At 36.9% G+C, this 14,879-nt stretch overlaps 1 protein-coding gene across 1 annotated transcript; it reads left to right on the plus strand.

Annotated features, from left to right (window-relative positions):
• The first annotated feature begins 27 nt into the window (after positions 1-27).
• On the plus strand, positions 28-10,263 carry LOC134740999 (cysteine protease ATG4B). Its single transcript, XM_063673718.1, has 9 exons — positions 28-264; positions 357-552; positions 632-778; positions 977-1,056; positions 4,610-4,755; positions 5,633-5,767; positions 6,248-6,346; positions 7,190-7,355; positions 8,557-10,263. The coding sequence occupies exons 1-9, from the start codon at positions 144-146 to the stop codon at positions 8,613-8,615; spliced, it is 1,149 nt and encodes a 382-aa protein (XP_063529788.1). The 5' UTR covers positions 28-143; the 3' UTR covers positions 8,616-10,263.
• Positions 10,264-14,879: the final 4,616 nt, after the last annotated feature.

Consider the following 14,879-nt stretch of genomic DNA (forward strand, 5'->3'; position numbering starts at 1 on the left):
CATCCCGTGAGTTGTCATTTGTCTTCAACTGTCAAGTGTCAGTGTTTGTTTTCGGCATTTATTTTTCTTGTGTACTCATCATATTTAACTGCCTTCGAATAATTTATTTCTCATTTGAAAGCTTTTCAATATTATGATACATAATGGACGCTGTATTTGATATATGTTATTTAGCAACAGATGGTAACAACATTGAGCCTGATGATATTCCTAAGACAAAGGATTACGTTTGGGTATTGGGTAAAAAATATAGTGCTATTCAAGGTTCGTATTTAATTCCGCCTTTGTTGTCTATTAGGATATACCATGCCGTAAAAGGATATTTTTAATATCATATTTTCTTGTTTGATTTATAGACTTGGATCGTATCAGACGGGACATAACATCCATAATATGGTGTACTTATCGAAAAGGGTTTGTACCTATAGGAGACGAAGGACTAACATCTGATAAAGGTTGGGGTTGCATGTTGCGCTGCGGACAGATGGTCCTTGGAGTAGCCCTGGTCAGAATACACTTAGCTTCAGATTGGGTATGGACCCCAGAAACAAGGTATGGTAGTGCTTACCAATTTGCCAAATGTAAACTTGCAATGTGTTGATTGTGTTTTATTTTTTTTATTTCTTACCAGGGATCCTACTTATCTGAAAATAGTTCAAAGATTTGAAGAAAGAAAACAAGCTCCATACTCAATCCACCAAGTGGCACTGATGGGGGCATCCGAGGGCAAAGAAGTTGGTCAGTGGTTTGGCCCAAACACTGTAGCACAAGTTCTGAAGTAAGTACAATGTAGTGTACATACTTGATAAATCTATTTGTCTAGTATTTTTAAATAAAGTCCAAAAGAGAGAACATTCTCAATTTGTCTGTAGTTTTTTGTTTATGTTTTTTTGTGTATTCAGTAAACCAATTGGATTCTGAATAGATCTCTAGAAGTAATTAATAAATGGTTTAATATTTTTTTATATTATTTTAGGAAATTGGTGGTGTATGACAAATGGAGCTCACTTGTGATACATGTGGCTTTAGATAATACTGTTGTTACTGAAGACATATGTAAGTATACTGCATAAATATCGCATTATTATGCTAATTACTATGAATTAATAACAAGAGTGATTTAAATATGATTTAAATTTAACGAGCAGTAACAATCCTGTTACAGTCTTATCAGTTCTGACCTTATTGTAAACTAGACCATGTGTTTGGCAAATGTTATCTTCATAAATGTTACAATTAATGCTTTGCTAATTTATCATAAAATTATTAGTATGTGTAAGTTTATATGAATATAATTCACATACCTAAACATAATATTTAAAGGACTATGTGTCAAAATGGTCCAAAAATTAACAGAGTTGAGAGTTAGTTCATTAGATAGGTATTTATCTGAACTTCATTTCCTTCTATGGGCACCAAGCGGAATTCCATTGTAGAACTGAGATATTGGTATTTTAGTCAAAATGTTACCTGGGCAATAGAGTCCACCGCCGGGTGAGCGCGGCAAATCATTCGCCGTACTCGCCCACCGGTGCGTAAACATCTACCCTGCAGCAATTAATTTACTTGCTTGGACTCTATTGCCTAGGTAATCTGCAATGGAATTCCGCTTGGTGCCCATATAACAAAATGAAGTACATAGAAATACCTATCTAATGACCTAACTCTCATTTCTGTTGGTTTTTGGACCAGGTTCTATACAAAGTTGCTCATGGTCCTGTGTTTGTTTCTAATAAAAATCATATATATTTCATTACAAATCATTATCTGTATAAAACTTTGCACACTTCTGTTAAATTATGTAGTTTTCTAACAATCACAACTTCATATTTTATAATGATGGATAATGTAAAAAATAACTTTCAAATACTTGTTAGATTTGAAATGTTTATGAATAGTACAGTCAGCAAAGCTATTTGAAGTTTTGCTGACTGTACATGACATGTTATTTTCCATATTTTTATTAGTGTCCAGTTTATTGTGATAAGTTGCTTATTTTCTATTGAACTAGAATTTGTTATTAACTTCAACATGCCCAATAACATATTTTGTTATGTTTTATAGTAGGGCTCGCGGTCGAATCCGTGTTTCGTTTACACGTTTCGAATACCCGTCTCCGAATAATACGTAAACGGTTTTCTGGCCCGTTCCGCACGTTTAATTAAGAAACGTGTAGTTAAGACCCGTGTACACGGATAAACGGGTATTCGAAGATACGTATCTTATTTATCCGTGGCTCCGGACACGTCCTTGACGATAGTAGCGAAGGAACGAACGCCAGCTACAAATGAATAGACAAAAGATTCATGACGAGTTTCTGTCATATTTAACCTTATTCCGTGGGGTCATAGAGTCGAAATTTAATAAACGGTTTAGAAAACCCTTTCTTGAGCAGGTAGTTTTTGCTTGCAATAGGTATTACGAGTATTCACGCTTCTTATCAAAGTAGTATTTTATATAGCACTTTAAATTGCTACTTTTTTTTACGTTGCGGGTTAGCAATAAAATAAAATAAAAAACTGCTAGTACCTATTTAAAAAAAAATTAGAACCATCGAGTTCAGTATGTAGGCAGGAAGTTAAACTAATGTTCGAAATTGGCATTAGGTAAGTATTTATAAAAAAATAAATTTTTAACTTGCTTCTTTATTTTTAGTTTAATTTGAGAACATGATATGAAATTATATTTCTTGTCATATAATGTAGTGTAGGTACACCTTATAAAACAAAGTCCCCCGCCGCGTCCGTATGTCTGTCTGTATGTTCGCGATAACCAGACCTCACCTATGAATGAAGTTTTTCTTTGGGAATGTTTATGTGTATATTTTGGTAAGGTTTTGTTTAAATTGGTAGAAATATGACGATGTTTGCTAATGAAGTTAGAAAAAATCACGCTGGCCAGGAGCTTAATCGGAAACGCTGCCCAATCTATTTGAGATATAACGACACAATGTATGGTGGAAAAAAGTCTACAAAAAAGTGCGCGATGGCTGTCTGTCTATATTTTAAGAATAATTAACCCATTATTAACTTCTAAAAAAACCGGACTAGTGCGAGTCGGACTCGCCCACCGAAGGTTCCGTACAAAATTTAATTTTAAATTTTAGTTGTTATAGAAATGAAATAGAACAGAAATACATGTGTAAAAATTTTAACTGTCTAGCTATCACGGTTCATGAGATACAGCCTAGTGAGTGGTGACAGACAGGTGGATGGAAGTCTTAGTATTATTGGGCTTCCGATGTGAATACTTGTTACAGAATGTATTTTATTATGCTTGACTCTCCATGCGAAGCCGGGGCGGGTCGCTAGTTATTAATAAACATTTTAAATCAACTTGATAAAATTGCAACTTCTCAATAAATTCTAATTGTTTTTGCTCTAGGTACCTCTTACCATAATAAAACGCTTTTTAGTGCGGCGCGGCTACAAAACAATGGAAAACATTTTCTTGTGCAGATGTTTTGACCTTATTACAACGACATAAAGCTTATATTTCGCGGTGACACTTGTGATAATAGTTTGGGAACCTACATGTTTTCGACGATGACAAACAAAAGGATATTGGAAAACAATGGATGGATGGACCATTTAAGTTTATTACCTGAACGCTAGTGAGAAAGTGACCAAAGTGAATTATGAATGATTACCAATTTAAAGATCTATCTTAATGTAATTAGCAATATTATCGCAAGTTATCCAAGGTAGTATGGGTTTTTATGGTTCTTGGGTAAAATTCTGCTTTTCATTTGAGCATGATTACTCGATAATCCCGCTTTTGTGTACCTAACTTTTTATGCGCCGTTGGCAGGTTTGTTGTTTTCGCAAAGCAGTAATACACCTGAGATAAAAATAACCACGAAATAATTAAACTGTTATTTTTAATGAATATTGTATTCTGTCTGCACACCTATTATTAATGAAAAAATACAATACCATAATGTAATTATAAAAAAAAAACTATGATCGATATCAAATTTATGTAATTAGCTTAGAAGCAATCGGTTTTATTAAATGATATAAATAGTTTAAAATAATAATTATATATACCTACTATTAAACATAGGATGATGGCTCAGTACCTATGTTTTATCAATACGGTTAAAAACAATTAAAAAAAAAGTAATTGTGCGGTTTTATGAAACCACGATGCAAGTGAAACTTTTTTCGGATTGTAGGCATTTCACTAAAAAATTTCGGAAATTAATTCGAATTACGGTATTAAAATCGCGGTTTTAATGTTAACTTAATAAATTGGGGCGATAGAATAAAAGTTTTACTTTAAAAATCGTACGACAAACGAATTCATCTGAAGTCAACATAATAATAGTGGAAAGTGGACCTTGTTACCATTGTACATTGGCTCAAACTGGTTCGGAGTATTCAGACCCGTTCGGAACGGTCTTAAGTACCCGTGTAAACGGAGATACGTGTCTGAGATACGTTTCTTGGGAACGTTCCTTCGAAACGTTTTCGAATCCCGGCGGTTCCGTGTAAACCGGGTTCTTAGTACCGCCGGGCTTAAGAACACGGGTATTCGTTTCGGCGTGTAACACGGATACCGGGAGCCCTATTTTATAGTATTTATTAATTTTGAGTTATATTTGCAGTACAACAATGTGTAGTCAAGAATGACAGAGGGGACTGCTCGAGCTCTCCTGACAGTGTAGTTACCGACTGGATGCCTTTGTTATTGATTGTGCCTCTGAGACTCGGCCTCAGTGAAATAAACCCAGTTTACATTGAAGGACTGAAGGTAGGTTCTGTGCAACAGACAGTAGGTTAAACTGCCAAGCGCTTGGCAATTAAAAGCACCAGTCATTGACACAGTAAATCTACCCAACTGTAGTTGTCCATAATCTCCCAGCTATGGTCCGAATTGTTTCAAATATGGTTCTTGATTAAAATGTGATAATTTTTTTTATGCTGATGACATGGTAGTTTACCTTGCATCTTATTTTAAAGACATTGAAACCTTTTACAAGAAACATGCACTTGCATTTTTAAACATAGCTACAGATGATATGCCTTGTTTTTTTTAGCATTAGAAAAAAGGTAAACAATCTTGACGTGACTTTTAATTTAAAAAGCTTTTTAAAAATCAGTAACTATTACTTATGAAAGCAAAAGAATGTAAATGATCGTATTTGATTTATAATTGTTGCATATTTGTCGTGACTTATTTTTCAAGTGGTTTTCAATAAAAAGACAAGTCAAGATTGCTTACCTTTTTTCTAATGAAAAAACAAACGAGGTATAGTGCATAATTATTTTCAATCGTATTTCACGGAAACTTACGAACGTGTCTTGCTATTTCAGTCAGTCTCGGTACAAAAAGTACTGAGGTTGACTGAAGTAGTATGACAAATACGAACGTTTCCGAGAAAATACGATGAAAACAATTTTGCACTACATCTGTATCTTGTCTCTATTCTTAAAATAATAAGATTAGAAGTCCCTTGAAAACTAAAAGGAGAAGAGATTATTTTAACTAAATTTTTGAATGCACTCTTGTACTTGTATTCTATAAATGATGCTTCGTAATCTGACATATATCTGATATCATCCCATCTTGTGAGTGATTCTTATTTTCATGTCCTGTTTGATAAATGTAGGTATGCTTTTATTTTCAGATATGCTTCCATTCACCACAGTCTATTGGTGTGATAGGGGGCAAACCCAACCAAGCTCTGTACCTAATAGGATGTGTGGCAGATGAAGTCATATACTTAGATCCACACACTACCCAGCGCTCAGGACTGGTTGAAGTAAGTAAAACGTAACATCACTGAAGGAAGGACGGCTTGTCAACATTTCGCTGCAGTGCATCAAGATTAGTTTTTTAACTAAAACAGTTAGAGCAACTCCTGCCATTCCTCCTCTGGATTAATTAGTTTTAAGGATACTGTGGAACAAACAACACAATCATACCCACATACATATTAAGTGATTCGGTCATGGTTAAGAATGACAGAAAGTCGTGACACTCGTGACCAACCACAAAAAGTAAGTGGAGCCTATCCAAATAGTCCCGAAAAAATAAAAAAAATCCTGTTTTCGAGGTTTGCTACAGAAAAGCTGTTGATCCCCGGGGGAAATATAGTTGAGTATGACCATCTTAATCACTTTTTGTCATTCCTGATCAAGACCCAAGTCATATAAAAAAAACTCAACTCGTCAAATCTCAAGCCGGATTACTTAATTTTTAATTTCTCGCCTTACAGTGTAACAAAATTCTCCTTTTTCAGACCAAAATTACTGATGACCAAAAAGAGATGGACTGCTCATATCACTGCAAATATGCATCGCGTATCCCAATGCTGACGATGGACCCTTCAGTGGCTGTGGTAAATATATTGTAAATACATTATGAGTTATCCTAATTATAAAAATATGCATCGCGTATCCCAATGCTGACGATGGACCCTTCAGTGGCTGTGGTAAATATATTGTAAATACATTATGAGTTATCCTAATTATAAAAATATGTGATAGAAAGAAAAAATATATCATTTTCGACGTGATGTCATATGGCATTGATTACATCTAAAACGCCATCGCCACTACCATTTTATACAACGACAAATTTTTCCTTAACCTAACCTTAGTAATCTTGTTGGAAGGTCTGAAGGTATATTTTTACGCGGTTATTTAATAACGGTCTGTAGGTGTTATAAGACACAACACAAGAGCAGACGATTCAACGCAGCCACGCCGTTCTGTCGCCAAAATAAGTTTATGAAATTTATATGTATGTTACTCTATAAGGTATATGTAATATGGGCCTTGTTGCCTGAATTAAATATTAAAATAAATAAATAATAAATGTTTTATACCGCCATCTAGTGAAGTATTTTTTGACCGAGTTTTTCTTAAACAAATTATTTACTGCTCTCTATTTATTTTATTTTTTACAATTAAGACACTACTCTGTTAGGTACCATCAAGGGCCCATTTCTCGAATTGTATTAGACTTCAGTTTGTGGACTAATAATATTAGTCTAAATTAGCGTTCGAGAAATGGGCCCCTGTTTATAACTGAGTATGTCACCCGTTGACCACGAACGCTGTAAAGAGTTCGAAACGTCGGGATGTATTATAAATTCAATATACGCGATATAATCCGTTTTCATAGTTTTATTTCATGAGTATTTCCAGTTAAAATGCATATTTAATATACATATTTTCAGTGTTTCCTGTGCCGAACTAGAAGTGACTTTGATGAATTGTGTGCCACAATACAGCAAAAGCTGATGACGGAGACTCAACCCCTTTTCGAAATATGTGAGAAGAGGCCATCACACTGGGGCCCCAGTACTGCTGATATAGATTTACAAAACACAAACCTATTTACAGGTTAATACATTTTACATATTAATTTTATATAAGTCAAGTAATATCCCGCTTTACGCGACTCCGTTATGCAACTCCAGAGGAGTTACATGCGCGTTGCCGACCCTAACACTCCGCAGCCTCGTTGAGCTCTGGCAAGTGGCAACATTACTCACCGGCAGGAACACAACACTATGAGTATAGGGTCCAGTGTTATTTGGCTGCGGTTTTCTGTAAGGTGGAGCTACTTCCCCAGTTGGGCGATTGCCGCAACCAAAGACACTGCATATTTTTAAGTATACTCTGGCGAATCCACTTTGTGAGTAGAAAAAGGCGCGAAATTCCGACCACATTCGCGCCCACCGAGGGTTCCGTGCTTTTTAGTATTTGTTGTAATAGCGGCAAAATCTGTGAAAATTTCAACTGTCTAGCCACCACAGTTCATGAGATACAGACGGACAGACAGCGGAGTCTTATTAATAGGGTACCATTTTTGCCCTTTGGGTATGGAACCCTAAAAATGAAAGAAAAAACACACGAATGCAAACAGCACTGTTATTTACTGTTAATTACGTATTGAACTTGTGGACTATAGTTGGGGTACTGGACTATAGTTAGGTGGTTGTACGGTTTTTAAGTTATGATTGGCGTTTTCTATGTACGTTTGTCATCTTGGCTAGGCCCCCTGAACTAGATGAATCCTCACGGGCCTCACGGCGCCATTACTAGCCTATGACAAACTAGTTTCATGAAGCGTCATCTAGTTTATTTGCTAACGCTCCACAATATATTTTTCGACTGTTATCTTACTACTACTATATCTTATACTTTTAAACGAGCAATTTTGCTATATGGGGGTTTTAGGGGGCGAAAAATCGATCTAGCAAGGTCTTATCTCTGGGAAAACGCGCATATTTGAGTTTTTATGTTTTCCGAGCAAAGCTCGGTCCCCCAGATATTTCTCTTCTATACGTCACATTCCTATGGGATATAAGCAGTTGTCACAAGAACCCCCGACGCATATTAAATTATTTTAAACCTCAGACCTGGAGGAGGATTTAGGGGGTCCTCGTAAATTGGATCGAAACATGTCGAGCTATTTGACTTAATAATACGTGAGTGACCCGTTTTAAAATAATTTAATATGTTTGAATCTCACGGGAGTTTTATAGTTAAATCCCCCGATGCCTTGTTGGTCGCTTACTCAAACATTTTTTTGTTTCAGAATTTGAAGATGTGGACCGTCAATTTGATGATTCAGATGAAGAATTTGAAATTCTATGAGAAGATTGAGATGAGTCTGACATACATGTAGAAGAATACTTGGAGTTTAACAAGAATAAAATCACAAGGACTTGATATTACTATGGTAGAGTAATAATAGGCTAGTTATATTGTCGCCATCTAGCTTAGGCTTTTTAAGTTTTTATATAGATCCCAGAGAGCCGCATAATTTATTTGTAATAAATGAATTCATATTTGTGCCTACAAGTTATAAAGCTTGGATTCGCGTATTGCAGTGCCTTGAATTTTTTTTCTGTAAAATATTGCAAACTGGTCATATGAACTGTCATTCCTTGAAACATTTATTTTATAGAACCAGTGAACGGAAATAAAACATATAGAATGCATTTCAATTAGGTCGGGTAAACTTTACAGTCCACCCCGCCTCCCTTACTCTTAATGATTGGCCCATGATTGGCCCCTTCAACAATATAGTAATTGGGCGTCCAGACGAGACAATCAAATTGTCAATTTGATCAGAAATTTAATTGGCGTCAATCTCGTCAAACGTCCACACGTACACAATTTAATCACCAATTTTAAATTTAAGCTCGTCACAGACGTAGCGATAACATACCGACAGATACCGTAAGATACTGCATCTTACGATATCTTTTACGTACTATTTGACAGAGTCCACACACGAAGCTATAATATAATATATTTTGGTATCTTAGGATATCTTATAGCAGGCATCTTAAGATACCTTAAGATGTTATATCTCGGTATATTACGATATATTTAGGGATATTTCGTCTCTCTCACAATGTAGGTGCTAGACAGAGAGCGATATATATTTTGGTATCGTTGTCGTGTGTGGTGTTTAGCTATACTCTAAGATATAGTTGGTCAAGTAAATCTTGTCAATAGAAAAAGGCGCGAAATTCAGATTTTCTATAGGACGATATCCCTTCGCGCCTACATTTTTTAAATTTGCCGCCTTTTTCTACTGACAAGATTTGCTTGACCAACTATATCTGCCATTATATTATCGCTCCGTCTGTGACGACCTTCATGTGGACATTCGAGCGCTCTAAATATAAAAATAGTCCCACAAACGCGCATACTGGTGTCGAAAATTGGTATTCACCTTCACTTGTTCAGTTATAATCTTACAATCGAAGTGGGATCGACGAACCAATCTCATTTTTGCGTCCAGACCACCTGATTAAGTTGACAAATTAATCAGATTGTGCGAAAAATTTACCCGTCTGGACACCGCTTAAGGCTAAAGTGGTGACTTTCCTACAAACATAGGGGCCAATGCCTTCTTCAAAGGCCTAACCATTGGATAGTTTACCCTATAGGCATTTGCATTGAGTACTGATGATACAGTGAAGATAATTCAGTTATAGTTTTCTAGTCATGTGTTGAGATACTGTAGATGGCAAACCGAAGCTTTTCTAAATGTTATGTAAGTGAAATATGTTTTAGGGCACAAAGTAACTGAAGTTCATTTCTAAGCAATTGTTAAATTTAATAAAGTTGCAGCTTTAAATACAAAGAATTATGTAAGTAGTTGGCGAAACAATAAAATATGCACGTACTAATTTTATATTGAGATGTCGTTTCTTGCGTTTAACATAATTGTCACATTTAAGTTAATGCTTGTCGTTAATATTAATAAATAGGTATTTTTATACAATGAGTATAATTTTTTATTTGTTCAAGATGTATGAATATTACTCGTATATGTGTTATATTAAAATATTCTAATTGTTATTTTTATTCTTCTTTTATTGTACGACCGTGTTACAGAGGTGTTATGTAATACATGTGCTGAGTTTCAACGGTAACCCAATTCGGGTATACAATGGACACTTAAAACTTAAACAAAACTTATACTATCGTGTATTTTGTTGGAAGATTAACCAACAACATTTATTTATTTATTGTATTAATTTGAATTGAATAAATGATTTAATTACATAGGTATATCCTTAACTTTCTTTACATTTTCACTTTAAATGTGTGGCGCGCAGGGGCCGATATCTGGAACGATATTATTCTAATATTATTAGTGTGTTGTCATAGAAACCCATACGTGACAGTTCGTGGACTAGTAACATTAGTCTAATATCGTTCGAGAAATGGGGCCCAGTGCGCGGCAGTGGCGCCTGTAAAAGACATTATTTATCAGATAGTTGCAATATAAAATCTCTCCTGCACCATATGTCTCTGTTTGACCCAATAGGGAATATTACGCGAAACTCTGCGTAGGGGGCGCCACTACCACAATCTATCTCGAAACAAGAAAATCGAAATTTCGTTATCTAACATCTCTGTCACTCTTGCAAATTCGAGCGATAAAGAGGCAGATAGCGAAATTTCGGATTCGCGTTTCCCGGTAGGTTCTCTGTAAACAAACCGCCTTGATGCATCAATGTCACATTTTATTATCTCTGAAAACTTGTCAAAAAACTGTGAAAGGCACAGTATGTATAAGTTATTCTTTGGTCTACTAAAGGGACTAGTGCTGCACTCTGGTGGCAGAACATTGCAGTTATACCCCCTATTGATTTTGTACCTTAACGCCTCGCGAACCTTTAAGGCTCAAGCTTTGAAAGGTTTGCTTACAAAGCGGTTTAGAACCTTAACGACTCAAACTTTTTATGAGTTGTCAAAATGAAGTCTTTAAGACTCGGGCCTCATAGGGAACTAGCTTTTTAACTTAAGCTCAAGTCCCCGAACCTTAAAAGCTTGTGTCAAGCTTAGAGCTCATACGTTGAGCTCTCTTTGCAGAAATTATTTTTGTGTAGAGAATTTACGAATATTATAATATACCTCTTGGTTCCTTACAAAAAACTTATACCGAGCCACCGTGATATTTGGCTTCGTTCCGAAGTGGTCATCAAATTTTTTCAATACCGTGGTGATGTTCTCACTCTCTGTATCTGTCAATGATAACGCAGTGTATACTTCGTAGCCGGCTGATCCAATGAGGTTGACTAGCAGACCTGCCTGGACATCGGCAGACTCTTTGCTCACTCCGGAGGCTTTCAAAACACCATAAATTGCTTTTTCCACTTGCGCCACGCCTCGGCCCGCGCAGCCGGCCCGCCTTCTAAAAGCAATTCCGCCGGAGGACGGGCGTGTTCCATTGTGTTTTTAATTTCACAACTACTAATAAACTTAAAACTCGCTGAAATAAGCCACTAACGCACCAAATAATAGCAAACTTTAAATTAATTAGTGACCACCGCTGCCACCATGTACGAGTAGTAAAACACGCGAGCTAGTTCAACACTGTTCTATTAACCGAATTCACGTTTGGCGATTTGTTCTCTTCCTTATGGACCCAGACCTAAACTTGGACCCGGACCCGGGTCTGAACATGGACCCCAACTCGGACCCGGACCCGGACCGAACTCTGACCCAAACTTGGACCCGGACAGCCGGACACGGACCCGGACTCTGATCCGGACCCGGAAATGCTACTAGAAAAGTGGTTGGGTTTTGAACTGCGATTCTCACAGAACAGAATTGCTATCAGATGCCGTGTGGGGATCTGGTGCGCGAGGAGGTGGCGGAGCGTGCGCGAGCGCCGGCGGACGGCGGCGCGCGACCACCCGGCGCGGAGCGCGGCGCGGCGGGCGGCCGCCGGCCCTGCGCGACGTGCGGTGGAGGGTGGTGCGCTCAGGATGAGCACTGCCCAGCGTACAGTGCCTTATGTTATGTGTGTGAGAAAAGAGGGCATTTCGCTAAAATGTGTAGTCAACGTAAAGTGATACGTGACCGTGATGTCATTTGGCGGAGGACGATTCGGACGAGGAGGACGGTATGTTTTACGTCGATGTTGTTAACCAGGACTCTAAACCACCGAAAGAATGGCTCGAGTTTATGACATGTAATAACAAACGTATAACATTTAAGCTAAATACGGGGTCTATGTTAAATGTAATATCAAAGGCCGAGTACTTAAATTTGGGATTAAAATTAAGCGAAATAAAAATAAAAGTATTTAAAAAAATATTTATTACTTATTTAAGACTGGGTGATTACTTGAACCGCTTGAACGTTTTAACTTTTAACCGCCTCCGCTATTGACTAATTCATGAACGCAAACCAAACAACTAAGAGACAAAAACACAAAACGGTTTCTGCAGAACTGTAAAAATGCCGCGGCATACATTTAAGTATAACCAAAAATACCACCACACTCTTTGTGGAGTTCGTCAATATTGCGGACAGAGGTATAAGAAGGTAAAATTCTAGTACTAGTCAGTAAGCCAACCCGCGGACTGACAGAGAGACGAACGGACAGACATGGCGAAACTATAAGGGCTCCTAGTTGACTATACGGAACTCTAAAAACGCGATAAGTCATAATTATCTTTTTCTGTTTTTACCTATTTCACAAAAACGTATTAAATTTCACCCTACCCTATATAGCATAGGTTGATCTTATTTGTTAAAAGCTTTTACTTTTTGCTCCAAACCTTTACTGCTAAAAACCTTACAGGCTTAAACCTTCAAAGCTTAGGAGGCTTTAAAGCTTGAGGCCAAAAGACTCGAGGTTTCTTTGCTCGTAAGCAGCAACACGAACTCTTAGTTCGAGTCGTTAAGGTTCGAGGCTTCAAGGCTCAGCAGTCGCGACTCAAGTCTTGTAGTTTACGCCTCAAAGCTTAAATCCACAACACTACCTATTGACAATGCCTATTGGCATTAAGTCCGCCATTTGTACATTTTACTTCCATTTTCTCAATTTCCTCGCGCACAAAACGGCCAGTGTAGACGTGCCTCGGCCGAGCCGAGGTGGCGCGCGCTAGGCACGTCTATATACACTGGCCGTTTTACATTGCCTCGCGCTTATGCTCGCTCTGTGGACCCGGCTATTGAAATACTTGAATGTCTATCTACAATTTGGGTTATTCCCTCTAGTTACCACCAAGTTGTTACCAATGGTAACTACTGGATTTTTTTTCCCACGTTTTACCACTGGTAACGACTGGGAAAAGTAATTCCCAGTAGTTACCACCAACTCGGTTTGGTAGTAACTACAGGGATTTTTTTTCCCAGTAGTTACCGCCAAAATATTGTTAGTTCAATACTAATAAAAACAGTATAAATAGTACTTATAGTATAAATATAAAGTGTTTTAGTAAATAATTATAAGTCGATTAGTGTTTCAGTAAACTGACTTAAAAGTGATCAAAAATATTAAAACAGTAGTAGTAGTAAAACACTATTGTACAAAAATCAAAACACAACAGGAAAAATATCATTAATTAGTACAAAGGCGAACTTATCCCTACACATAACACAAACAGTTTAACCGGTACAAGTGCAGTTTAGTATTTTTGATCATTTTCAAGGCAGTTCACTGAAATGAAACACTAATCAATTTATAATAATTTATTAAAGCACAATCTATTTAAAAAAATTGGCTGTGTCATACATTTTGGCTGGTCTGATAATATGTTGATACTAGGCTTGTTTGAGAAGTAACTTGGTTTGATATGAAAAGTAATAATATCGCAAATGTATTTATTTTATTTCTCTACGTAATCCCCCCGAAATTCTACTCACTTGTCCCAACGAATCTGCAACTCCTCTATGCCTTGACGTATATTACGCATTGACCTCCCGTATAGCCTGCTAATTGGACTTAAATTTTCGCCATGAGAGAAATGTTTTGAGTTTCGGGAAGAGGTGATAGTCCGACGCAGCCAAATCTGGTTAATAAGCAGGATGTGGAAGAAGTTCAAATCGTAACTCCGACAATTTTTGTGCAGCGACACAACTTCAATGCACCGGAGCGTTGTCATTGTGAAATATTACTTTCTTTCCACGAATTCCAATTTTTTCCATTTTGCCGCGTAACTCAAAACTCAAACCACTTTTGTTTGAACTACTGTCAAATTCCCGCCAAGTTACTTCTCAAACCCCCTCGTATTTGTATGGGAAAGTAATTTTTTTCGTGATTTCGGTATTGGTTCCATAGTAATAGTTGTTCAGTATGACCTACATATTCACCCCGTAAATGATTGCTGGTGACTATAAAAACACCCTGCATTTATTAGAACTGTTGGTGGTAACTACTGGGAAAAAAATCCCACCTTTTACCAGTAGAAACTACTGGAAGAAAAAAACCATACAAATATCGACATCAGACCAGCCAAAATGTATGACACAGCCAATTTTTAACCGACTTCAAGATTTCAAAAGGAGGAGGTTATCAATTCGGTTGTTTTTTTTTTTTAATGTTTGTTACTCCATAACTCCGTCATTTCTGGACCGATTTTGAAAATTCTTTTTTTGATT

Source organism: Cydia strobilella, chromosome 4 (genome assembly GCF_947568885.1).
Source record: "Cydia strobilella chromosome 4, ilCydStro3.1, whole genome shotgun sequence".
Classification (NCBI taxonomy): domain Eukaryota; kingdom Metazoa; phylum Arthropoda; class Insecta; order Lepidoptera; family Tortricidae; genus Cydia; species Cydia strobilella.